Source organism: Bidens hawaiensis, unplaced genomic scaffold (genome assembly GCF_021521415.1).
Source record: "Bidens hawaiensis isolate Kalapana, Puna unplaced genomic scaffold, B.hawaiensis_p1.1 tig00002977_1, whole genome shotgun sequence".
NCBI lineage: Eukaryota > Viridiplantae > Streptophyta > Magnoliopsida > Asterales > Asteraceae > Bidens > Bidens hawaiensis.
The window spans coordinates 1725500-1753395 of NW_027491160.1; the positions used below are offsets into that span (position 1 = coordinate 1725500).

Here is a 27896-nt window from a genome sequence, read left to right on the forward strand (position 1 = left end):
ACCGGTCACATATTTCCAAGAATTTCTTAAACTTATAACAAGAACAAAAAGAAACAGATTGCAAGTTTACAATGTACATGAGAAAATTTGTTTCATCAATCAAAATGGATCATTAACTGAGCTCATTTGATTTACTTAAAAACGTGTCTTCATTTGTTCGCTTTGTCGAAAAACAAGCTTCTGAACTAAAAAAATAAATAAATATATATATTCAATTCCTTACCATTCTTAATGACATATTTCGACTCTTAACAAGTGTGCTAGCTAAAGATACTCTACCCTCACTCAACTCTGCATTTGCATGATCCACTTAAACTGCTAATAATGCAAATTAGTAAAACCATAGCCAGTGGGCAGCCCTTGATGGTGCCCTTTGTTGGTGTGGAACATTCTCATATTTCGCTTGTGCCAGATCTACTCAAGGTTACACCACACACCTCACGTCGAGACTATATTGAGTTAGGAGTTTCTTACGGAAACCCATCTAAAGCACAAACGTATGCCTAGGAGTGTGTTGCATAAACCAAATCTTTCTAGAACACGAAACAGCCATATATGATTCCTCATATATGCAACTTTTGTAGTGAACTCCTTTAAGAGCATTCACAATTTCACATCCAATCTATCAAAATATGTGAGTGAAGGTTTTTATAATGTAGGGAGTGGTTTAGTGTGTTGTGAGTGGAGGACATTTTTCTGTATATTTGAAAAGTTACTGTAGATGTCTTATAATTTTTTAATATATTTTTAAAGTGATTTTGAGTGAAAGAAAAAGAAATGATAATGATAAAGGTGTAAAAAAATATTATTTAATTGAAAATAAGTGGAAAAATATAGTGATTTTTAGTGTAATTTTGAATTTAAAGATAGGGTAAGAGATGGGAATGCTCTAAGAGCATTCCTAATGGGTTCTCCAAATTTATATGAGTGTATTCTTCATTTTTAGAGTTTGGTTGTGAGTAAATGAGAGAGATAAATTTACTGTTTATTGTTAGATTTGGAGAAATATTGTTCATACTCTAAAATTTTTTAATATTTTTTAAAAGTGGTTGTGAGTAGAGGAAAGAGAAAATGTAATGATAAATAAATAAAAAGTATTATTTAATTGAAAAAGAAGAGAAAAATGTAGTGATTTTTAATGTAATTTTATATTTGGAGACAGAGAATGAATTGAGAATTTGTTCATTGCACAAACGGACTTTATGTTCAAACCCCTTGTGTAGCACCTCGACCTTGGGCGTAATATGCCAGTGTGGAATATGTCGGAGCGGTACGTACAGATTACTCATAAGCTCATGATACTGTTAATGACAAATATAATTACTTCATTTTATTAAATTACAAGTACACAATTTGGCATTAATCAACTAACAATGCAATAACTTTGAATTTCATTATGATATGTTTTAATAACCTAATGGTCCAACTATCTAGTTTTCAATCCTTAAATTAAACTTCAACCTACATCACGTGCAAAATAATATATTTTGTCAACAATAATGTTTGTGAGAATTCACAAAGTTTTGCATATGTATATAATATGAAAAATAGAAAATTCACAAGTCAAGATGTAACGTCTCAATCATAAAGTAAAATAAAATAAATACATGATGTTCCCGTTCGCTTGGCATAAGCCAGATCTATTAGGAAACCCCCGTTTGCCAACCCACTAGGAGTATTAGATGAGACCACTAATCATTCCAACATATGTTGAAGAATTAGGCAGCGCAAGTACGTCTCGTCAGACCCTCCCACCATGAGTATGTGTATGTGTACATATGAGTCACTTCCACCAAAAAAACAGTAAACAACACAACTAACACGTAATCACATAATTTACAAGCATTATGATATTAAACAAATACATACGAGACACATATATGTGAATTTTGGTTAACAACATGAAACATGAAATAACAATAAAAATTTGTAACGTACTGCATCCTAAAATGTTAAAAGATGAAAAAGGAGTTATGAAAACTCACTTGTTAAAGTAAGCGAGTGAAAGCAAACTAAGTGTTTAAGCGAGTTGAACCGGACAAGTTTGGTTCAACGAGTGGTCTTAGATAATAAACTTTAGATTCAAAATAGTGGACATAAAATATCAAAGACGGCGATAGATTTTGTTCAAAGTTTGGATTTTTTAGAGTTTATAACGGAAAAATATATTTTTTGCTATATAATTGGTTTAGTAATGTTTTTAACATAAAAATACCTAAGTTGGTAAAATTTATTAAGTATTTGGGTTGCGATTTTGTGAATCAATTTTTATGAGTTCAATCGTTCAAGAAAGTTAAACGGCCTAAAAAGTAAGAAAACGGTTTAAACGAGTGGTTCGTTTTTAGTTGGACCCGAACCTGGTTTTTATGTCGGATTCGTTTCCGTCATGATAAAAATTTTATCCTTTGGTTAAAACTTTAATAGTTTATGTTTCAAAAGTTATATGTAGAAAAATAACCAAACTTTGTCCAAAATAAACTTAAGCGAGTCGAGTTCGTTTTTAGCCGAGCAAATGTCGTTTGAAAAATATTTTTAATAAAGCATAACATTCTAAACAAACTAAACTCGCAGAAAAATAAACATACTAACCCGAGGAGTGAACACACAAAAAAATAAACTTGAACTTGGGCGGTTTGACTTTTCTTGGTCGAACTTGGACTTTGCACAAATTAGAAAGCTATAACATAACTGAGAGTGAAATAAGTTGTGGTGCAAGATTTGTAGAAGTGAAGTGGTGTTTATATATGCCAAAAAATCGTTAAAAACAAGGTTAAAATGAATTAATTGGATGGCTAGTCAAGTGGCTACTCAAAAGGCATAAGACTAGTAAAAATGAATGCAATTGAATGATATTTGACCAAAATTAGTGAAAGGCAAAAATATGAAGCTCAATTTATAGAAGAAATAGTTGAAGGATGTTTCAACTTGGTTAAATTAGTCAAAGAAGTTAATATAATTGAACATGTCTTTAAAACTTTGAATAAAATCATAAATTGAAAGTTGTAACATTGAAAATTGATTAAGAGATGTTAATGGATTCAAAACCAAGATAATCAAAACATTATAAAAAATATATTTATAAATAAAAACAAATCCGAACATTTAAAACAGGTCGTGTTTTCGGGTTTGAAAAGTAACGAATGTTTACACCTTGGTCTTTAATGTAACATTGATCGTCCTAGAGGTGGCAAAATGAATGGATAGGGTTAGATTGGGTGATGGGTTAGAATGTGTTTGGGTTAGGATGGGTTTTAAAAAACAAGGTTAGAATATATATGGGTCAAGATGGGTAAAGTTAACTTATCTTGACTCATGTAAAGGTTAAAATACAAAAGGGTTTCAAAAACCCTTAAAAAATTAATAAAAAAATAATAATTTAAAATATAAATAAAAAATGAAAACTAAAACAACAAAAATGTTTTTCCCGTCGTCCTTGTTCATTAAAAAAATACCCCGGTTTTGTCTCGGTTTAGGTTTGGTTTCTTCGGTTTGATTTTGTTTTTTTTTTTCGTTTTAATCGGTTTCGGTTTCTATTCGGTTTTGATGTTTTCGGTTTCTGTTCGGTTTCAATTTTTTTGGGTTATGTTCGACTTCGTGGGTTTTGTTTTGAAATAAAATAGAATGGAGCTTGTTTTAGTCCATTATAACCCATAAACAAAAGTCATTAGCATTCTCCCGGCCAAACCCATCTTGACTTTCTTGAAAAATTCTTTTAATCGATCATGACTCATTTCAATTTTAAAAGTTATGCATGTTGACACAAAACAACCCATTTGGGTTTGTTTTGTCACCCCTAGATCATCCCATTTCACCTTTTGATTAATTCATACACTTCATTAACCAGATTAATTTATTTTTTTTCCATGTTTGCTCTTAACTTGATTATATCATGTAAAAGAAACATGAGTTTTAATAATTTAAAAAAATATTTAGATTTTAGAGTGTTATTTAAAACCGTTTATATTTAAAATTTGATATTTTAATTTTTCTTCTTTATATTCATTTTCTCAATGGAACTTTTTTTTGAAACGCAAATTTCTTTGTTGTTTATTGGCAATTTCTCAAGGATATTTTTTTTTTCAATTAAGCTTTTGACTAACATTTTTTTTCATCTTTATTTATTATTTATAATAACTAAGGTGCTGTTTGTTTTTCAGAGGTAAAATATTTGCAGTGCAGACCACATCTGCAGACATATGTAGAATAAGAGGTGGACAAAACCTCTTCAATTTGCAAGAAAAAGACTTTTTTTAACGTCTGCAAATCAATTTCTATAAAAGAAAACTAATAAGAATTCATCAATTCAATTTCTAAAAACTAACAAGTATTCAGCAAATCAATTTCAACAAATAATAATAATAATTCGTACAGGGTGACCGTCATTAGCATAGGGCTGCCGCCAGAGGTAGAGGAGAGGGTAGAGGCGCGATAGGGAGGTCGGCGGTGGCGTGGGATGGTTGGCGTTATATAGGGTTGCCCGCAAAGGCAGGGGAGGGGACGAAGGTACGGTAGTGGCGTGGGGTGCCTATGTTAGTTTAGGGCGACCGATGGAGGATGGGGCGCTGGAGGTGTGAGGGTGGAGAGAGAAGAGGGTGGAGGGGTTGATAGGTGTTTTATAAAAGTGGTTAATAAAAAAGGTTTGATGAAAAATGATATGATGTGAGATGGAAAGAGGTTAGAAGATCTTATAAGCTTATGGTCCAAATCTGTAACAGGAAGAGGGCGCGCAGATTGACCTGTACGGTCTGCACGGTGCAAACAAAAGAAGTCAAGAAAACTTTTTCTAAAAGAACAAACACCCCCTAACTCTCACTTCTACATTCTCCAATCTTTTCAGTCTCTCTAATATGAAGCTAAAGGGTTATTGAATTTAAATACTCTTAACTTTCACTTGCTGGTCGGAAACACTTCCAACTAACAAAATGTTTATTATCACTCCCAACTTTCACCTTATTTTTTTCTTACACTCCCGAGCCATTTCAAAAAATGCCACATCATAAAAAAAATTTTACATTAGCTTGGGTGCGCAAGAAGAAAATTAATAAGGTGAATGTAATATACGAAAATTTGAAATAATAAAATATTAAAAGTCGAACAGTTATGTCGATCATTAAAAGAGCTAATATCTCGTAGGACCAATTTAACGTTAATGACCGAAACATGTTAGATATGAATATTATTTTAATAAGTATAGGGGTGCTTTTAATATTTTATTTAGAAAAAGGTTAGATTTGAAAATAAGTGAATTAATTGGAATAAAAGTTTAGGGACCAATCTTGCCAAGTCATAAAACTTAATTTGATATATGCTACACTTACGTCTCCTTCTCCGGCGGAAACGGAGCTTCTCTTCCATGTGAGTTTAATCCAATTTCAAACGAATAAACCGAAATTTGGGCTTATACGATTCGTTTAAATACATGATCTGTTCATAAAATCCAAAATCATTGAATTTTCACATCTGCATATCGTTTCGGTTCCAACTTGCACGGCGCGCCTACAATAACTGCTACCGCTGCTGCACCACCGTCGGTATACCGGCTCAGAATTTGCTATCTGGCTCTTTTGAAGCTCCATCTAGGTTTCATACACTTTGCGGGCGACGTTGACTTTATTTTTGCTTTCACTTTTGGTTGAGGTGGTTGAGGTACGGTTTCTGTTTTTGTTTCCTCTTAGTATTAATTATATTTCGTTACTTCAGAGTACGGATTCTGTTTTTGTTTACTCATAGTATTAATTCTAATCCGTTACTTTGTAGTGCGGACTTTCGGTATTTTATATTTTAGTATCACCAAGTTGTCTCTATTGATACGACCCATTTGGTCTTTGAACATTTTATACGTCGTCAACTTTTTATTTAGTTTTGTTCAACTATTTGTTTTGGTTACTAGTTTTGATTAGAAAGAATTGTAGCATGCAATAGATTTATAAACTCGTACTCATTATTACATGTTCCTATGGATAATAATATGAATTTCTGTTAATATGTTATATGCTAGGCAGTTATATTGCCTTTCAGGTTTAGTACTCTGTTACCCGAGCACAACATTTTTCGTGACAATGTGTTTTAAAAGTTCACAGCGTCTCTAACTAGTACTTTGTTAGTACTTCGGCCGTTTAGAGGCGTATGGATCGATGCTAATTCAGTTATATGTTACACGTTATATGTCAAACGTTATATGTTACAAGTTATATGTTATATGTTTTAGCTCTGGGTACTTCTTTAATTACGCGATTTATTTTTGTAACGTCAACTGTCGTGTAAGTCAGCCACCATTACATGTTTAGTAATATGTTTAGTATCGGTTTTTGGTCATATGTTCTAAAAGTATCATATTTCAGTATCATATTTATTTTCGTTACGATAGATTTTGGTTATTATTTTGCTTCCGTTCATTCATGTTATCGTCATTACTATTGTTCTTTCCGTTACTGGGCAATTTTTGGCTCAGCCGGTTTTTCTTGTTTGTGTTTGTCTTATTTGTTGACAGATAATTCGGGAAATCAGTGATGAGAGTAAAATGAAGCTCAAGAATAAGGATTTTTATTTATTTTCGTATTTAATAAATTGGACTTAGGAATTTCTTTCATTTTGGTTTTAACTCGTTGGTTGCACTTGGATTATTTTTATTCCATTTAAATAGATTGTGTTTGGTTTATGATATCTATAATAGTGACACGTCAGCGTATTCCGGGTTGAGGTGTTACAGTGAAAGTTGGGAGTTGTGGTAAACATTTGTTAGTTGAGAGTATTTCCGGTCAACGAATGAAAGTTGGGACTATTTAAATACAATAACCCAAAGCTAAATATATAAATCCCCGAACAAAGGTAATAGTACCAAAATGAATATATATATATATATATATGGGATGATTTTGCGAGAAGTGATATTATAGCGAGAAGTAAATCTCAACCATTGATTACACAAATCAGTGGTTTACGTTACACTACGGCAAATTAGTAAATATCAAGAATTTGTTACCATATATTAATTGTTTACAAGGGCAAAAAAGTCATTAGTGTGTAGCTAACAAAAAGAAACGGAAATTAAACATTTAATGTGTTTTATTTTTTTCAGATACATAATATAAAATTTTTACTTTTAGATACAACTTGTTTTTAATAAATTTTATAATAAAATGATGAAAACATAATACTTAACAAAGTTTTTTATTTGGATATTTACAACGGAATTTAATCTTTTTTTCATTTCACGCTTTCGCTGTTTATTTGGATGTTACACAGGAATTTAAAATAAAGACAATATAATAATTAAAGCTGTTTATTTGGATATTAAAAATGTACATACATGCATACCTACGTTCGCACGTACATACCTACATACATCGATACATGCGTGATGCGTACTAAATAACCCAGGTACATACCGGGACACAGATGTACTTACACATAATCATACCTATATAAAACCCTATATATATGAAACTTTACAACAACACACATGCATCCCTCCTAACTACAGACGTACATACCTAAACACTTACGTACATACATATATACTATCACATAAACGTACACCTAAATACGTACGTAAATACATACCCATGTACGAATATACGTCGTTGTCTAGATACAAACAGTTAAACGATACGTACCTACACTACATTAGTTATGAGTATTTGGGTACACAACATTTGAAACTGTGCCGACACTACACTATGTTAGTTATGACTACACAACATTTGAAAAGTGTGCCTACACTACATTACATTAATTTTGCCTACACTAAATTAGATATGTCTACACTACATTAATTATAACTACACAACGTTTTAAAGTGTGCTTACACCTCATTACGTATCCATATTCGCATTACATAGATAAGCTTACACTACATTAGTTGATTAAAATCAAAGGTGAAAAAATCACATTTGAAATCAAATAATAATAATAATAATAATAATAATAATAATAATAATAATAATAATAATAAGCTATGTGTTAGAATAAAATGATCTTAGATCAAATAGATTATAATGGGTCAAATTTTAGATGAAATAATAATAATAATAATTTGTAACTTACCATTTGCTAGTAATTTATCATTAATTATTAAACCATTAATGAGCAAGAGTTACAAAATAAAGCACTTTGTATTTCACTAATATACCTTTGTATATAAATAATCAGAAAATAAAAAAGAAATATGTGATTGGTTAGAATCTCTTCTCGCACTTCTCGCAATAGGAAACACTTCTGAAATGAACATAATCCTATATATATAAAGAGAGGATTAGGTTCATTTCAGAAGTGATTCTTATAGCGAGAAGTGCAAGAAGTGATCTCAGCCATTAGATTATAAATCAATGGTTGAAACATTATTGCATTTATTGTAATTAATAAAATTTGAAAGACATTAAAATAAGTATGAAAATGTTAGTTTAGGTAGAATAAAATAATTAATTATTTAATTTATCTCATTTATTCCTAAATAAAAGCTCAAAGCATAAATATCCAAAAATTATTATTTGTAAGTTACAATTTATTTATTTCATTATATGTTAGTGTAAGATCTAATTTTGTTCTTTTTTCACCAATAAACAACTTTTAATTTATAAGATTTAAGCAAAATAGTATCTTTATCATTGATTACTCTTTTGAAAAAAAAATAATAAATTGAATATTTGTAAGACGGAAAAAAATGTGTACGAAAAAATTGAAAATGTGTAGGAAAAAAAAGATGTGTATAAGAAAATTAAAGATGTGTAGGAAAAATTTGAAGTTGTGTAGGAAGAAATTAAATATGCGTAGGAAAAAATTGAAGATGTGTAGGACGAAAAAAAAGTGTACGACGAATGTGGATGTGTAGGAAAAAAATATGTTGTGTATGAGAAAATTAAATATGTTTAGGAAAAAAATTAAGATGTGTATGAGAAAATTAATGTTGTGTAGGAAGAAATTGAATATGCGTAGTAAACAATTAAAGTTAATGTAGTTGTGTAGGAAAAAAATGTTGTGTTTGAGAAAATAAAATGTGTGTAGGAAAAAAATTAAGATGTGTAGGAAGAAATTGGATATGCGTAGGAAACAATTGAAGATGTGTAAGACGAAAAGCATAGGTACGAAGAAATTCAAAATGTATAGGAAAAAAAAATTAAAACATGTATAAAAAAATTAAAGATATGTATGAAAATTTTGAAGAGGTGTAAGAAAAAATTATAGTTATGTAAGGTGAACTCAAAAGATTGGGTAAAAAAGATAAATTTATTGTATTATAGATTATTGATTTTTTAAATCTTTTAATTATTGTGATTAGATTAATATAGTGGTTAGAAATATAACTCATGTGGTTTAATTATATATATTAATTAGAGAGATAATACATTTATATAACTTTAATACATTTTTCATATATTTTTAATGATGAAAGATTGAAAATTAGATGAGTCTCCCATATTGACTTCTCGCACTTCTCACTGTAACTTGACTTCACACAAGATCCATCCCCTATATATGTGTGTGGGGGGGGGGGGGGAGAGATTTCAAATGAGAATCACTTTGAGTTTTAAGAACTCAAAAGAACTTAATATAACAATTTTTTTTTTGAAATTTTTTTACACATGCGTAATATATGTAGGTTACATATACGTAAAATAATTACAGAATTTTTTACGCACCGAGTCGACTTTTTACACATATGTAACGGACGTAAAAGTTAGTGTAATCACTTACATCTTTATTCTCTCTCCTACTTTGACTTTTTAGTCAGGTTTAATCTCAACCACATAAAACAATTTAATTAAATGTGTGGCAAAGAATTGAGTTCTTAAGTTCTGAAAACTTAACATGGTTCTCAAAAGATCTCTCCCTATATATATATATATATATATACATATATATATATATTGGAGGGATAATTTGATAACCTTGTGAGTTTTAAGAACTTTAAGAACCTCACTCTTACCACATATTTTATTAAATATATTAAATTATATGGTTGAGATTAAATCTGATTAAAAATTTAAGTAGGAGAGAGAATAAATATGTACAGTGATTACACTAATTTAAACGTCCGTTACACTTATGTAAAAAGTCGATTCGGTGCATAAAAAATGTTGTCATTTTTCTACGTCCGTGTAACCTACGTATAATACATATATATAAAAAAATTCAAAAAAAAATATTACGTTAAGTTATTTCGAGTTCTTAAAGCCCTATATATATGTCACGAGAAGCAAGTTAATAGCTTTTTTCCACATTCCACGCACCAAAAGAAAAAAGGAAAAAATTATCTAATTTGTTGTTAAAATCGGTTTTGTGTCGAGCAACACAAAATCAAATGAAAATTAAAAGATTTCTGGCTTCCTTTTCCAAATATACCAGCGTCTAAGAATTCACATCCACCTCCATAAAATAATCTCAATCTCCTCTCTTCTTCTCTCCTCCATTACTTTCGATTATCTATCTTGTAAACAAAGCGTTCCATAAAATGCTTGAATGAATGAAATCTTGGCCATAAACTTTAGATTAACACCACCTTTTATTCTTATGAAACCAAGGATTGACCAACAAGTTAATTAGGTTTTGTTAACAGAAGGTTACCGGACATGTTCATGCCTTTCGAAAATGTTGCCCTTCGAAATCCAAGAGGAAATTATGAAAAGACTTCCTGTCAGATCATTGATTCAATTCCGGTTGGTCTCCAAAGCATGGAAGTCTCTTATTGATAGCTCTCATTTTATTGCTTGTTATAGCGGCCAGATGCAACATCTATGTGTAAGGTATTATGTGGGTTCGGTTGGGTTTCCGGAACATGTTTCAATTGCTGATGATGATAGCTTCCCCAAACATAGAGTTTTCCTGACGCTTCCCCTATTCGTTAACTTGTTTAAATTTTACAGAATAATCGGCAGCTCTCATGGCTTATTGTGTTTGTACGGTTATTTTCGTCGAGGCCATGATTTTTCCTTTCTTGGAAAGCACATGACCGTTCTTTGGAATATTTCAATTAGAAAAGCAGTTGTTGTTGTTGAGCCTGATGTTGGAGATGAGATATATACGACGGTTATAGGTTTTGGTGTTTGTCGTGAGACTATTGATCCTAAGATTGTCAAGATTAAACATATTTATCCGTGGAGCCATTTGGAAAGTGGAACTTGCATCCCTTGGCAAGTTGAGGTTTTTGCATTAAGCACAGGAGTTTGGAGAAGTCCATATAACAATCCCCCTCGTAAATCAATTGAATTTGTCGGTCTGCAGGTGGTTGTAGATGGGTCTCTTTATTGGCTTGCTACTGATGCAGTTAGATCTTATGGTGAATTTAGGTCTTATAATTTGATTATTTCTTTTGATATTACAAGTGAAAGATTTAGAGAAGTAAAACTCTCAAATAGTTTAGCACACCATTCTATTTGGAATTTGTCAGTTTCCAAGCTTAGAGAGTCTCTAGTTGTAACACCCCGTGACCGCAGCGGAAACGTAAACGGGATGCGACAGACACCTCTGATATCAACCACATTGTTTATAAAGAAAACTGAATGCATTAATATACTTCAAAATTTCATTATCTCATCTTTCATTACCGTCTAGGTGATACACACATCATACAATACGATTCATAATTCTATCTGTTATAATGTATCCTAACGTCCAGCACGCAAACCTTACACACATCAAGCACTTAGCACGTAATCAATCACTTTATCTTAGTTGTACCTGAAAAACATGTGAGAAAACGGGTCAACTACGAATAGTTGGTGAGTTTCACAATTTTAGTAAACCATGATAAATCCATATCATAATATAATATTATCCGGGGACACTGTTAACCCATAAATACATTTAATAACCTCTGGGGACACTGTTAACCCAGAACTTCCAATAACCTCTGGGGACACTGTTAACCTAGAACACTTCCACTAACCTCTGGGGGCACTGTTAACCCAGAAACTTCCAATAACCTCTGGGGACACTGTTAACCCAGAACACTGTTGCGGGACCTCACAATATTAACAACTCAAACAATTACCATTTTAATACATTACCGTACGATTCCCGTACAATAAACATTATATAAATACATTCATTTCCATGCGTTCAGCATGTACTTAATCATTTTGATAGAAACATGCTTTCCGCCCCGGGAAAATATTTAAAACATTTCAGTAAAAAGGGGCTCGTTAAACTCACCTTAGCACATGCAAGCAGGTAACAACAATCATTATCAATTAACACGTCCAATCTGTAATATGATCCCTACGATCGTTATTATACAATTATTGTTTATATAATCTTTAACCTTATCAATCGGTACATCTGGGGACACTGTTAACCCAGGACTGTACCTGTTCCGGGGGCAATGTTAACCCAGAAATACTTCTCCGGACTCAGATTGTGATGTCGTTTAGAGTTCCATGGTCACAATTTCTATTAGTCGTTTTCTCGTTTTGCGTGCCTAGCACGAATATCCGTTTTATGTTTCAAAAATGAGTTTGGTCACACACGACTCGAAAATAGTGGTTGTCTGATAATTTAATTTAAAATGTGAAATTATAGCTCGGTTTAGACGTCCCGATTGGCCGCGGGACCCGTTTCCGTCTTTGGCGTACCGGAAACTGTTAAATCGGTTAAAAATACCCAAATCATTCGACTTATTTTCGGATGATTCATTTTTACTTTTTTAACTCAATTATATGAAAATAGTCCATTTTTAAGGTTTTTATACACCAGTCAGCTCGCTTAAGCGAACTTCACCGGTTTACGCGTTTTAACTTTAAAAGTTTGATAATTAGCACGATTAATTATCCGTTTACTCTCGGATCTTGAAATTTTGCACAAATCACTTTTTAATAGTGGGGAATTTTATAAAAATATTTTCAGAATTAATTCTTATATTTAAAATTTATTTATCAATTTTTAAACACCATTTAAACACTAAATATGTCGTAAATACCAAACGACCTTAGAAAAATCCCAAATTTTTCCTGGATGTCCCCTGCCATCCACATAGTCCCCTGTAATTTTTCCAGAACCAAAATCTTCTTTTACATGCCCTTTTTCCAAAACCGAGCTAGAAATCCCTTGAACTCGTTTAACCAAAAAGCCTACTTAGACTTCTCCAACGGACCTAAAATTTTGTGTGTAACTTATACATGATATGAAAAGCTTATCTGAAATTTCTCATGATATTTAACTATTTTTCACCATTTTTGGCCAAAACCGAGCATTAAATTCACCAAATATTAATCCTTTATCCAAAAATTCACATAACTCATATTTTCATGTGTTTAACACCTCTGTAAAATTTCATGACCTAACTCTAAAGCATCAACAATCTGTCCAAATTTCCCATAACCGAACATAACCGAATATACCTTTCGTTTTCCGCCACTACAAGCTACAAACTCATCTTTCCGCCTTATCTACCACTAAATACAGAGCCTACAAACAACATACCACAATACCATGCAAGTTACACTCACGATCAAGCCATTTCTTTCATGGTTACGGTTATGATACTAAAACAAAGATTTAACCGTAAAAATTCGTTTTTGATTCGTTTAACTCCTTTCTTGGACCAAGATCCCTTGTATAACCAGTATACATCACTTGATCATGCAAGAATCGGTTTTCATCTTTGAAACCTCATTTTCTTGCAAACAAACTCAAGAAACGAAGATGAAAACGTATATAATTCGATCTTTACCTTGGTTTTTCTTGTTAAAAGTCTCGGTTTTTGATCAAGGAGTTGAGAGGATTTGATGAAGTTTGTGGATTGTTGATTGAAAAAAGAAAAAAAAGAAAGTAAAGGCCATAGAGGCCGATCGGTCTACATGTGGGGGTGGGGTGGGACCCACAAGTTTATTTTTGGCCACTCATTTGGATATCCGCAATCCGGATAATGTTTTGGATAAACTGGTTCAGTTCGTTTTTCGTTTAAATGTTTAAGTCGGCTTAAAACGAGGCTAAAACGGTCTTTTTCGTCTTACAAATGAAATTTATATTAAACCGATTTAAAAACTTAAACCATGACATTTATTAACTTAAAACGTCATATTATTAGTTATTACGCATCTTTTTCGGCTTGATCGATCGTCTCTTGCTCGGTTTGGTATTAAAGGTTTCGTTTAACGTACCGACGTACTATTAAATCGAAATCCTTTTTCTGTGCTTTAATCCACTTACCCCGAAGCTTTAATACTTCGTAACATCACTAAATATCATACATCTCGTCTATAATTGAACCCTCGATTCATTCGGGTTTCAATAACTATCGATCGTTTGATCGCATATTCAATACGGTGAATTATATATTCACATACAATCATACAATGAACCATGTATTCTCGTATAATTACCATGGTAACTCATGTACCCGACATTACATATGACGTAACTAACGTCTACCGGTTAGGGTATACCTGGTTTCGTCGGAATCGTTACATTCTCTCCCCGTTAAGAAATTTCGTCCTCGAAATTTTACACGCCCACAATCTCCCTTCGAGAGAAAGGTGGGGGGTTTTTCCTTCAGAATTCACCCTCGCGTTACCAAGTATAATCTGGTCCTCGCTGTGAATTTCCACTTAATCTTAATTAATAACGCTTGGTATGTCCAAACTGTTTAGTTTTCCCGTCTACTATCTTTACGGAATTAATTATGATATCAAGCATGTCCTCTATGAGTACCTCTATTACTAGTACTCTCGTTGCCTCATCGCTTAGGCACTTTTCAATCCGTATACATGGCAAAATATCATGTATAGTACTTAGCCCCTGGAGTACTTTAATTGATAGACTAAATGACCAACCATGGAGATAGTTCTCATGGGGTCCAATATATTAAGAAGCTATTTTCGGTTTGGCCAAACCTCATACCACCTCTCTCTAAGGTGATGCCTTAAAATGCCTTATCACCTCTATTTAGTGACAATGGTTTCCTTTGAACGTTGACATAAATCCTTTGCCAATCCTCGCGCTACTTTCGACTTCTCTTAAACATTATAAACCCGATTGGTTGTTTCTCGGATCAATTCAAATCTTATGGCTCGATCGACGCTCATTTTCAATTTAACTAATTGGTGATAACTACTTCACCCATAGAAAGCTTCAAGCTCTCGATGCTTCCTTCCCCTCCTTCCAATAATGAAAGTAGGATGACTATTTCGATCTGAGATCATTGAAAATGGTACTCCACGACGAGTTACCATTTCAACATCATGAATTTGGGCGAGAATTCATTGTGGCAATCGTCATAGATTGGGATGAAATGCGAGGACTGGTTAATCGATCCGCGATTACCTAATTTACCTCATGCCTTTGATATATCATGGGAATTTGCGTCCCGAAATCCATTGTAATTTATTCCCACTATCATTGGCGAATTTTTCTGTCGTTGTGGCGTTCCATAGGGTTTTCGGTGTGCAGCCTTATCTCTTGCATAACTCAGTATTCACCAACACACGTGACCATATCTTTCTCCAAACTCCACCATTAATAAAAATCCTTTCAGATACCCGTATCATCAATAGTCAAATCCGATCCCGGGTGTATGGATTATTTCGATCTATGCGCTTCGTCAATGATTAATTCACGAAGGTCATGGAGAGTCGGGATCCAAACCCAATTTTTGAAGTAGAGAATTTCGTCCACGCGTTGTTCGAAATTCTTCTCATTGCCATAAAGTTCCTCCTTTTCCAATTGTCCCTCTTTCAACGCCTCACGTTGAGCGACTCGACTCAGATCCAAAAAGTTCGACTGGACTATCATCCCCAACGCCCTCATTCACAATGGCTTAACCCGATCTTTCCTACTCAAGGCCTCGGTTACGACGCTAGCCTTGCCTGGTGGTAACGGATGTCACAGTCATAATTGTTTAACAACTCAACCCATCTTCGTTGCCTCATATTTAGTTCTTTCTGATCGAATATGTGATGCAAACTTTTATGATCGGTGAAGATGGTGCACTTCGTATCGTAGAGACAATGTCTCCACATTTTAAGTGCATAGATAACCCCTTCCAGTTCTAAGTCGTGAGTAGTGTAATTTTACTCGTGTACTTTTAACTGTCGGGAAGCATAGACTATAACCTTAATATACTGCGTCAACACGCATTCTAACCCTTTACGCGATGCGTCACAATACGCGGAAAAACCATCGTCTCCATCGGGGAGACTTAAAATCGGCGCTTGGCACAATTTTAATGGTTTCTATCTTATTTGAATCTTTGTGAAATCCTTGTTGCTTTACAACATGACCAAGGGATTATGCATTCTTTATTCAAAATCACATTTTGAAAACTTCGCGTACAACTCCCCTTGCTTTAACACTTCCACAATTTTCCTTAACCGTCGATCGTGCTCTTTTTTACGTTGCGAATATATTAAAATATCATCAATGAATGTTATGACAAAATTGTCAAAATAAAGTTACAGACTCGGTTCATGAGTTCCATGAATGCTGCCGGCGCATTTGTTAGCCCGAAAGGCATAACTAAGAATTCATAATGGCCGTAGCGAGTCCGAAACACTGTTGTTGCAACGTCTTCCTCTTGGATCTCTCATTTGGTGATAACTATATCTAAGATCAATTTTTCTAAAAAAATAAATCGTCCCTTGCAGTTGGTTAAACAGATCATTCACTTCGAAGAAGTGAGCACCTACTCTTGATCGTCACTTTATTCAATTCTCCCTAATCAACACATATCCTAACACTTCCGTCCTTCATTTCCCAATTAAAACTGGTGCACCCCATGGTGACTAACTAGGTCGTATAAAACCTTATCCAACAATTCTTGTAACTGATTGGATAATTCTTGCATCTCGGACGGTGCAAGTCGGCAGGATGCTTTAGCAACAGGGCCAGCTTGAGACATTAAATCGATTCTGAATTCGACCTGTCGGGCTGGCGGTAATCCAGGGAGTTCTTCTGGGAAAACTTGTGGAAATTTGCGCACCACCGGGATATCTTCTATATGTTTACTTTTAAATACTTAGGCAATCACGTTTGTTAAATACACCACGTCTTCTTGTCGTAAATATTATAACATCTCAAGATGAGATTTGAGTGGCAACATAATACCGTACACTTTTCTCTGTATTTAATCGCTTCATCGTCCGAAAGAGAGCTTCTAATCATCTTCTTTTCATATTTGATTTCTGCTTCATGTTGAGTTAGCCAATCCATGCTAACTATTACGTCAAAACTTCTTTGCTTTACTGGTCGTAGGTCAATAAGGAAAGGTTAATCGTTCATAATAATAGGACAATTCCGTACAATTTAGTTAACCATTAGGGATTTACCGTTAGCGATCCTACAGTATAGGGTTCTATAGTTTCACTAATCGGTATCTTTCCAAAGGGTAGGAGGTTAGCAGGAACTAACTTCTATCGACGACCGTAAAAGTATCACTGAAGCCTATTGATTTAAAACTACAACGTACTTAATACTACTTTTGGATCATGACGTGCTTTATTTGAATTACTCACAAAAGCACGGCTCCTTGCTTGATCAGAGGTTGATGCTTGTCATGAGGTTCGTCTTCCAATGACACCTTGGTTCAACTTTGGGCAATTTCTCTTGAAACGTTCTGTACTGCCACATTCATAGCAAGTACAACTGTTTGGCATAATTTGGTTTCTTTGAATGGATTGTTATTGAAGTTGTTGGTTTCGAAGTGGTTGTACACGAATGGGTTGGGGTTGTCGGTTCACATGGCTTCACTTGGTTCTACAATTAGGGCGTTACGTCCATCTTTACCACACATGTGGCCTACTAACACTCAACATTCTTCTTCCTACTTATTCAAAGTCTATATTGCACCATACCTTTATCACTTCTCTTCTTTAACACTCGACGTCTCACCCAACGTCCTTCCAGTCCGCTTCCCATAGAGTCAAATTCATCATGCTGGCTTGTGACACCACCCTTCCAAGGGTCGTATATTTACAGGATTGACTATACTCCTTATCGCTGGAGTTAGTCCCCAATATAGCGCTCACTTCGCTTAGTTTCGGGAGTAATTAACCATGTTACCAGACACGACAATTCCTTCAAACAATTAGCGTGTTCTAAGTGATCAGCACACAACATTTCTATCTTCCATAGCTCAGTTCCCAATCTCTGAACTTAATTACTCGATTAAAAGTGCCCTAGCACAAGAATTTCAAATTCTGACCATATCATCCGAGTAAAAATTTTCTAACTATAATTTTGTACCATCGTGTTCCATCACGATACAACATAATCTACCAACATATCTGTAGCATATTTCACTACACAATGTTCTAGGCCCTTACCACAGTCCTTGACCATTTCGATCTTTTCTATCCACTCGCTAATCTATTCCTCCCTTTACCATCAGTAAACCATTAATAATTTCCTTAACACAACCAACAAACATATCCTTCATACCGGATCTAATTCATTACGACTACTATTCATGTTTAGTTTATAACTAATACTTGTAATCATAATTGTATTCGGTGGGACATTACCTCTCTTAGTAATACCACTAAGAATTTAAATATTCATATTCATGCGATTTCTCGATCTATAATTCCGCGATCACATTTGCATCAATACTAGCAATGATCTGTGATACGACATTCGGTATCATCATCTGCTATCTATGAGCATTCAACTGAATCATATCAATCTCCATCATTGGAGTTACTCTTTTTATGTCATTTTGCCGTATTCATCCCGTACGCAGTAATCAACACTAATCTCACCGTATATCTCGTTACCAGCTCAATCATAACAGCAGGTACACATACACACCAAATATTATCACACATATTACACATACCAGCATTTAGTATATATGTCCCACAAATATAATAACACTTGGACTTAACCTGACGTCGGTTAACGTTTAAATATGTTTCATAACCCTTGTCACCAACCGACATATAGATCTTTCTCCACAAAGATCAACGTTTAATATACTTGATTTCAATATCCTTCTGCATGTCAGCATAACCGATACATGCTCACCGTGAGCACCAAACGATTACATACCACGGAGTTATAATATCCGTGTTTATTCGTATATCCGGCATACACAGTATGCCACCTACGAACGAACAACCAACTATGCTATAATGATTCCAACACTTCTTTGTGTATAGGTAATCATTCTATTCGAGCATGCATGGTGTAAACATCTAACGGATGTAAGGATAACATAGGGAGTTGCAAGGTTCAAGGTAATTGCGCAACATGGGTTGCCTTCAAATATTATTAATTACTACTATGGGAAACTCTATCACTTGCTCAGTCAATGTCCTCAGGCGTTCTAGGTTCGTTGAAATCGGTAATTCTCGATCTGGAGGTGGTATGACTCAAATGTTTGAGAGTGAGAAATACATATATATATTTCTATATATTATTTTTATCTGCTGATTTATTATCAAATTTATTATTATTATTATTTTATTTATTTATTTACCTTAATGGAATAAGAATGGGTTCAGGTACGGATCCGTCCGTACGTGAGGGTCGACGGTTCGGGTGAACATCTGGGGTTATTAGGATATACGGTACCGGTGTTGGTAGGGTAAGGGATTCATCAATTTTGGTTGGGAGTGACGGTTACTAGATATTCCTGGTTAATGTCAAACGGGAGATCTAACTTGGTACTATCATAACTATGGCCTGATAAGTCAGACTTATCATCAACCAATGCTCTAGAAATTTCGGCATCCTCGGTACTTTTTATTATTTCCTTCCCCGGTTCCTTATCCGGGTCCCATTTCTCAATACATGTACCCACAAGATATGTACATATATATATATACACATTAGCACGTATAAATAATACTATATACTTTACACATATGTTGCCATTTTTACCTATTAATGTACCCCGTGACTTCCCCTGAATTCCCTCGTGCGGACAAGTCTGTTATTATGTTCCGGACCATAATAACTCACTTGTCCATCCAAGTTCATCCAGACCTCGTCACTATAAATTATTAGTTGATATTCAGATCCTATAATACTTGAGCTACTGGTTATATTTTAGGTATCTTTTAAAGACATCCTAATTCTATTATAACCAATGGCCCTGATACCAAGTTCTGTAACACCCCGTGACCGCAGCGGAAACGTAAACGGGATGCGACAGACACCTCTGATATCAACCACATTGTTTATAAAGAAAACTGAATGCATTAATATACTTCAAAATTTCATTATCTCATCTTTCATTACCGTCTAGGTGATACACACATCATACAATACGATTCATAATTCTATCTGTTATAATGTATCCTAACGTCCAGCACGCAAACCTTACACACATCAAGCACTTAGCACGTAATCAATCACTTTATCTTAGTTGTACCTGAAAAACATGTGAGAAAACGGGTCAACTACGAATAGTTGGTTAGTTTCACAATTTTAGTAAACCATGATAAATCCATATCATAATATAATATTATCCGGGGACACTGTTAACCCATAAATACATTTAATAACCTCTGGGGACACTGTTAACCCAGAACTTCCAATAACCTCTGGGGACATTGTTAACCCAGAACACTTCCACTAACCTCTGGGGGCACTGTTAACCCAGAAACTTCCAATAACCTCTGGGGACACTGTTAACCCAGAACACTGTTGCGGAACCTCACAATATTAACAACTCAAACAATTACCATTTTAATACATTACCGTACGATTCCCGTACAATAAACATTATATAAATACATTCATTTCCATGCGTTCAGCATGTACTTAATCATTTTGATAGAAACATGCTTTCCGCCCAGGAAAAATATTTAAAACATTTCAGTAAAAAGGGGCTCGTGAAACTCACCTTAGCACATGCAAGCAGGTAACAACAATCATTATCAATTAACACGTCCAATCTGTAATATGATCCCTACGATCGTTATTATACAATTATTGTTTATATAATCTTTAACCTTATCAATCGGTACATCTGGGGACACTGTTAACCCAGGACTGTACCTGTTCCGGGGGCAATGTTAACCCAGAAATACTTCTCTGGACTCAGATTGTGATGTCGTTTAGAGTTCCATGGTCACAATTTCTATTAGTCGTTTTCTCGTTTTGCGTGCCTAGCACGAATATCCGTTTTATGTTTCAAAAATGAGTTTGGTCACACACGACTCGAAAATAGTGGTTGTCTGATAATTTAATTTAAAATGTGAAATTATAGCTCGGTTTAGACGTCCCGATTGGCCGCGGGACCCGTTTCCGTCTTTGGCGTACCGGAAACTGTTAAATCGGTTAAAAATACCCAAATCATTCGACTTATTTTCGGATGATTCATTTTTACTTTTTTAACTCAATTATATGAAAATAGTCCATTTTTAAGGTTTTTATACACCAGTCAGCTCGCTTAAGCGAACTTCACCGGTTTACGCGTTTTAACTTTAAAAGTTTGATAATTAGCACGATTAATTATCCGTTTACTCTCGGATCTTGAAATTTTGCACAAATCACTTTTTAATAGTGGGGAATTTTATAAAAATATTTTCAGAATTAATTCTTATATTTAAAATTTATTTATCAATTTTTAAACACCATTTAAACACTAAATATGTCGTAAATACCAAACGACCTTAGAAAAATCCCAAATTTTTCCTGGATGTCCCCTGCCATCCACATAGTCCCCTGTAATTTTTCCAGAACCAAAATCTTCTTTTACATGCCCTTTTTCCAAAACCGAGCTAGAAATCCCTTGAACTCGTTTAACCAAAAAGCCTACTTAGACTTCTCCAACGGACCTAAAATTTTGTGTGTAACTTATACATGATATGAAAAGCTTATCTGAAATTTTCCAGAATTTTTCATGATATTTAACTATTTTTCACCATTTTTGGCCAAAACCGAGCATTAAATTCACCAAATATTCATCCTTTATCCAAAAATTACCAAAAATTCACAGAACTCATATTTTCATGTGTTTAACACCTCTGTAAAATTTCATGACCTAACTCTAAAGCATCAACAATCTGTCCAAATTTCCCATAACCGAACATAACCGAATATACCTTTCGTTTTCCGCCACTACAAGCTACAAACTCATCTTTCCGCCTTATCTACCACTAAATACAGAGCCTACAAACAACATACCACAATACCAAGCTAGTTACACTCACGATCAAGCCATTTCTTTCATGGTTACGGTTATGATACTAAAACAAAGATTTAACCGTAAAAATTCGTTTTTGATTCGTTTAACTCCTTTCTTGGACCAAGATCCCTTGTATAACCCGTATACATCACTTGATCATGCAAGAATCGGTTTTCATCTTTGAAACCTCATTTTCTTGCAAACAAACTCAAGAAACGAAGATGGAACGTATATAATTCGATCTTTACCTTGGTTTTTCTTGTTAAAAGTCTCGGTTTTTGATCAAGGAGTTGAGAGGATTTGATGAAGTTTGTGGATTGTTAATTGAAAAAAGAAAAAAAAGAAAGTAAAGGCCATAGAGGCCGATCGGTCTACATGTGGGGGTGGGGTGGGACCCACAAGTTTATTTTTGGCCACTCATTTGGATATCCGCAATCCGGATAATGTTTTGGATAAACTGGTTCAGTTCGTTTTTTGTTTAAATGTTTAAGTCGGCTTAAAACGAGGCTAAAACGGTCTTTTTCGTCTTAAAAATGAAATTTATATTAAACCGATTTAAAAACTTAAACCATGACATTTATTAACTTAAAACGTCATATTATTAGTTATTACGCATCTTTTTCGGCTTGATCGATCGTCTCTTGCTCGGTTTGGTATTAAAGGTTTCGTTTAACGTACCGACGTACTATTAAATCGAAATCCTTTTTCTGTGCTTTAATCCACTTACCCCGAAGCTTTAATACTTCCTAACATCACTAAATATCATATATCTCGTCTATAATTGAACCCTCGATTCATTCGGGTTTCAATAACTATCGATCGTTTGATCGCATATTCAATACGGTGAATTATATATTCACATACAATCAATACAATGAACCATGTATTCTCGTATAATTACCATGGTAACTCATGTACCCGACATTACATATGACGTAACTAACGTCTACCGGTTAGGGTATACCTGGTTTCGTCGGAATCGTTACACTAGTTGTGCTTGAATGTGATGTAGAGGCCAATAATCCAGTTTTCAGTGTTTGGATGATGGAGGATGGTGCTCCAAATTCCTTTATAAAGTTATTCACTTTGAATGTTAACGTACCATACGCAAAAGTAGAGGGTTTAAGAGGACAGGTGAACCTATAATTGAAATTGTAGATGATTATCGTCGTAGACAACTTGTTGTTTATGAGCCCTGCTCGAAACGCGTTGATGATCTAGGGTTTGATGTAATTAAGTTTCCATTCTCTGTGTACCCCTATATGGAAACACTACTGCTGCTTGATCAGCCAGATTTGATTATTTATAACGAAGGTAAACGATGTATTTTACAACATAGTGAACGTAAGGGTTTCGAAGAATACAAGCAATAGTTTGGAAATACTTCACGTACGCTATTTATGCAATGCAAGATGATCTTCAAATTTAAAGATGATGATAACTTGCATTACTTCATGTTTGGTATGCCCTTCGATCATGAATCACCCATGGAATTTCAATTATTCTAGGTTTTATATAAATATAAATTTAACCATAGGTCTTTTGCTTATTACTAGAATGTCTGTTACTTCTTCAATAGTTATGGTAACAGTAATTAGTTAGAGTATCCGGGAGATTTTTGTATTTCTTTCTTTTAAGTCTTGATATCCGCAAATCGTAAAATTTTATTTTTATTTTTTTGTTAAATTAGATAAAAAGCTTAAGCTCAATTGTACATCTAGATTTAATATAAATATCTAAAACTAGTGTATTAACCAATTCTACATTTGATTACTGCTCAATTAATGCACCTAAAAATCAATGGAGATTGGAATATTGGATCTATATAGGGCCTTAATACTGGTTGTATGCTAAGACGGCATTGATTGTAAATACAATGGGGTTTAGGGAAGTCAACAGTATATACTTGGGTGGCAGTTGATTAACACTGGCAAAATGGACCATCGGGTTGGGCGGGGGTAATGGATCAGGAAGGGCTCAGGTCAGGAGTTATTTTGGTTCAGGTCAAGACACGTTGGTTTAAAAAAATGGTTGAACTAATAATCCAACGTGTCTGTCAATGTTTTAGAGCAGCATATATAGTCATTCCCACACACCAGGGTTCCATCATAAATTTAATGATCAACAAATTACAGTAAACTAATTATCATTCATATACTCGTTAGCATAGACAAGATGCACCAATTTGAACGCTTCTAAAATAATCACATCTGTATAAACTTTGAAGATTAGAACACAGAGAGATCAGCACAATTTGGCACATTAAAAAATGACCAACAGCACATAAACAACCCTGATTTTCAATTAGCAAATCTGGCTTATTATTATCAACTCTTTGACTTTAGTTGACTTTTATATTAATTCAACACAGTAGCTGTACAGCTGCAGCCCTGATCATTCCTACCTAGTCATGTCTTGCCATATAGTTTAACCCACTATATTCAGCCAGCAACTGATCAGAAACATTATATTTTGTTATTCTTGTTGGCAGATACAGCCAGTTCAGCAATTATCACAGCATTGGTTTCTAAAAGTTGCTTGTTTTTTGTGCAAGTAACCTGCAAACTACTTCTCTTACAGTATTTTCAAAACACAGATCAGACTTAGAAATACTATTTGGTTAATAATTTGCCAAATAATTTGTTGCTTGTTTGTTGTGCACTCATGAGTTCTAAGGTTTGTAAATTGCCACACAAATTGTTGTAGTACAACGAAGACTGAATAGAATATTGGGTTTGGTACGTGTTGTGGGGGTCTCATCTGAATTCATTAAGTTCAAGAGTTATTCACTTAGGCCCTGTTCTTGAGTTTTTTTAAAAGAGAGAAAGGAAAGGAAAACTAAGGATAGTTAAAAAATGGGTGTTCTTGAGTTTTTTTAGGATGGAAAGGAAAGGAGTAGGAGGAGTTAGGAGGGATTAAATTGATGTTTTTTCCCAATAACTTATCCTCTCACAAATGGGCGGATAACTAAGGATAAAAAACCAAATTACAATATTACCAGCTAATCTTTTCATCTTCTTCATTACTTCAACCCATTTTCTGCTTCTTTCTCTAACGCCTTTGATTCTATCAAAATCGCTGCCTTCAAAATCGCTGCTATCAAAATCAAAGGCTCCAGGTTTGTATTCATCTTATTCTTCATTATTGCTAGATTTCTATCGTAAACAAAGAATTTCATATGTTTGACCCTTTGCAACATTCGGACTTTTGATATTTAATAAGTGAACTGCATCAGAGGTTGTAAATATATATCTCCTTTGACTTTCTATGATCCTTTAGTTGAATAGCATCATTAGGTTATTTTTATATGTTATAAAGATAAACCAAATAGAGGTGTGTGTACAGCGAAACATGTGATTGCATCTCAAATAGTCTTTGACTTTTCAACACATTATCACAAATAAACCAAACAAAGATACATGCCATCATTTTGTATGTGATGGGTTAATCTTGTTACAAGTATTATAAGTAGTTAATAATGGTTTTTTTATGTACTTGTATTATAATGGTTTACATAGAAATATGCTATACCGAGACAGGTTTTGATCTTGTTTTTATAATGGACGATAACCTATTTCTTGCGGTGAGACAACACCATTTAGCTGTCGTTCATTTGGTTTGTCTAGTGGTAGCTCTTATAGCACATCGTACACATCGCAGTGGAAATCGTGTTAGGGGAGAAGAGATGTTACATCGACGACGAGTACGTGAAGAGATGTTGCATGAACTTGCAACAGGTGGAAAATGCCGACAAATAATTCGTATGAGTGAGAATGCATTTATGATATTATGTCAAAAGTTAGAAAGTGATGGTGGTCTTCGATCAACTCAACGTATGACTATTGAAGAACAAGTTGCAAGATTTTTGCATATAATTGGAAATGATTTTAGAAATCGTTTCGTCTCTTGGTTTTATTATCGATCTGGGTCAGCAACAAGCGTGCATTTTCATAGAGTATTAAATGCAATTATATCATTAGAAGACCAGTATCTTATTCAACCTATCGGTGATACTGTGCAAAAACAAATTTAAGACAAAAAAAGATTTTATCCATTTTTTAAGGATTGTATAGGAGCAATTGATGGAACACATATTCGTGTGAAAGTGCCTAGTAAAGATGCTTCGAGATATCGAGGTCGGAAAGGATATCCAACTATCACTGTATTAGCTGCTTGCACATTCGATTTGAAGTTCACATATGTTTTAAGTGGCTGGGAAGGCACAGCGTCTGATTCAAGAGTCTTAAAAGATGCACTTACTAGGGAAGATAAATTAAATACTCCAGATGGTAAATTTTATTTAGTGGATGGCGGTCTACCACTCAAAAGTACACTCATAGCACCTTATAGAGGTGTTAGGTATCATTTGAAGGAATACTCAAAACGTGCACCTCAGAATCCAAGAGAATTGTTTAACCTTCGACATGCATCACTAAGAAACTCTATTGAAAGGGCGTTTGGCATTTTAAAGAGAAGATTTCCAATAATTAGAAGTACAACCGAGCCGTTCTACTCATGTGAAACACAATCACAAATATTTTTGGCTTGTTGCATTCTTCACAATTATCTACTTGAAGTTGATCGTGATCGAGAACTTGAAGATGAAGTTGCACAAGAGGTGTTAAATGCCACACAAGATGTAGAGGATCATGCTCCAAACGCCATGGATGATAGAGGGGAACAAATAAGAGAGTCTATAGCAAATGAAATGTGGAGTCAATATTTGTCGCATCCAAACAATGAAATTAACATGTCTAATTAATTATAAGCTATTTTGGAGTTTTTGGAACTTGAAATTTGTTAATCATAGATATTGTTGGGCCTTTGAAAACTCACTGTTATTCAGTTTCTTTATGAAAATGTTAGTGATAATTCAGTTTCTTTATGAGATTTTTATATTTGGCTATTATTAGTATGGAACAAAATTGTTGCAGGGATTACACTAATGACAGAAATGGTAATGGGTATTATTAGCATATGGATTTGCTAGTTGTATACTTTAGCATATATTTGTTTCTTATAATGAGTGTTTATGTTAGACATTTTACTAATAATACATATTTGTGAATAAAACTCTCATATGTTTATGCAGAAATTAGCCATGAGCAAAAAAGATGGAACGTCCACAAGATTTCATTGGACCACTCCAATGGACACCGCATTTTTGCAGGCAATGATTACGGAGAAAGACAACGGTAATAGAATTGATGGCACGTTTACTCCTCAAGCTTACACCAACATGGTGGAGGAACTAAGCAAAGCTTTTGGAATGGACCTCACAAAAGACCATCTAAAGAATAGACTAAAAACACTCAAAGATCATTTTTCTAAGTTCTATGATGTTCTTAAAGGGAATTCAATGAGCAATTTTTCATGGGATCCGAGCACCAAATTACTTGGTGCAGAGGAAGAAGTCTGGGAAAAATTGATCAAGGTAGACCTTGCATATAGTTGGACATTAATTTTTTTTAATTATCCTTTATCTGTAATTTTATGATTTTGTAAACAGGAGAGTCCCGGAGCTGCAAAATGGAGGGATAAACCAATTCTTCATTACCACTAGATGCTAGAGTTGTTTGCCAAAGATAGAGCTACAGGTGCTAGAGCAGAAACTGCAAAAGAGATAAACAAGAGACTGAAAGAAAATGATCATACACCGGAAACAATTGATGAGATTGATCAAATGGTGGAAACCAACGATATTACCTTGGAGAATATCACTAGTGCAGACGATATTCATGTTGTATCAGAGACACCTGATTCGCAAGCCAAGTATCCAAGTTTTTTGAAGAGTAAGAAAAGAAAGCTTGAGAAGGATGATGAATTTACA

At 34.1% G+C, this 27896-nt stretch overlaps 2 protein-coding genes across 2 annotated transcripts; both read left to right on the plus strand.

The window, feature by feature from the left end:
* Window positions 1-324: 324 nt before the first annotated feature.
* Window positions 325-26828, plus strand: LOC143621898 (uncharacterized). Its single transcript, XM_077093184.1, has 3 exons — window positions 325-423; window positions 10543-11439; window positions 26130-26828. The coding sequence occupies exons 1-3, from the start codon at window positions 325-327 to the stop codon at window positions 26826-26828; spliced, it is 1695 nt and encodes a 564-aa protein (XP_076949299.1).
* LOC143621831 (L10-interacting MYB domain-containing protein-like) lies at window positions 26213-27672 on the plus strand. The gene is made up of 2 exons (XM_077093136.1): window positions 26213-27500; window positions 27576-27672. The coding sequence occupies exons 1-2, from the start codon at window positions 27147-27149 to the stop codon at window positions 27627-27629; spliced, it is 408 nt and encodes a 135-aa protein (XP_076949251.1). The 5' UTR covers window positions 26213-27146; the 3' UTR covers window positions 27630-27672.
* Window positions 27673-27896: the final 224 nt, after the last annotated feature.

Excerpts from the sequence above, each read along its gene's own strand:
- LOC143621898 (XM_077093184.1), top strand. The coding sequence starts at position 325 with ATGCAAATTAGTAAAACCATAGCCAGTGGGCAGCCCTTGATGGTGCCC. Across the intron at positions 424-10,542 it reads TTGTGCCAGATCTACTCAAG|GTTTTGTTAACAGAAGGTTA; the intron begins GTTACACCACAC and ends CAAGTTAATTAG. Across the intron at positions 11,440-26,129 it reads CCCGTGACCGCAGCGGAAAC|GATTGTATAGGAGCAATTGA; the intron begins GTAAACGGGATG and ends CCATTTTTTAAG.
- LOC143621831 (XM_077093136.1), top strand. The coding sequence starts at position 27,147 with ATGTTTATGCAGAAATTAGCCATGAGCAAAAAAGATGGAACGTCCACA. Across the intron at positions 27,501-27,575 it reads TCTGGGAAAAATTGATCAAG|GAGAGTCCCGGAGCTGCAAA; the intron begins GTAGACCTTGCA and ends TTTTGTAAACAG.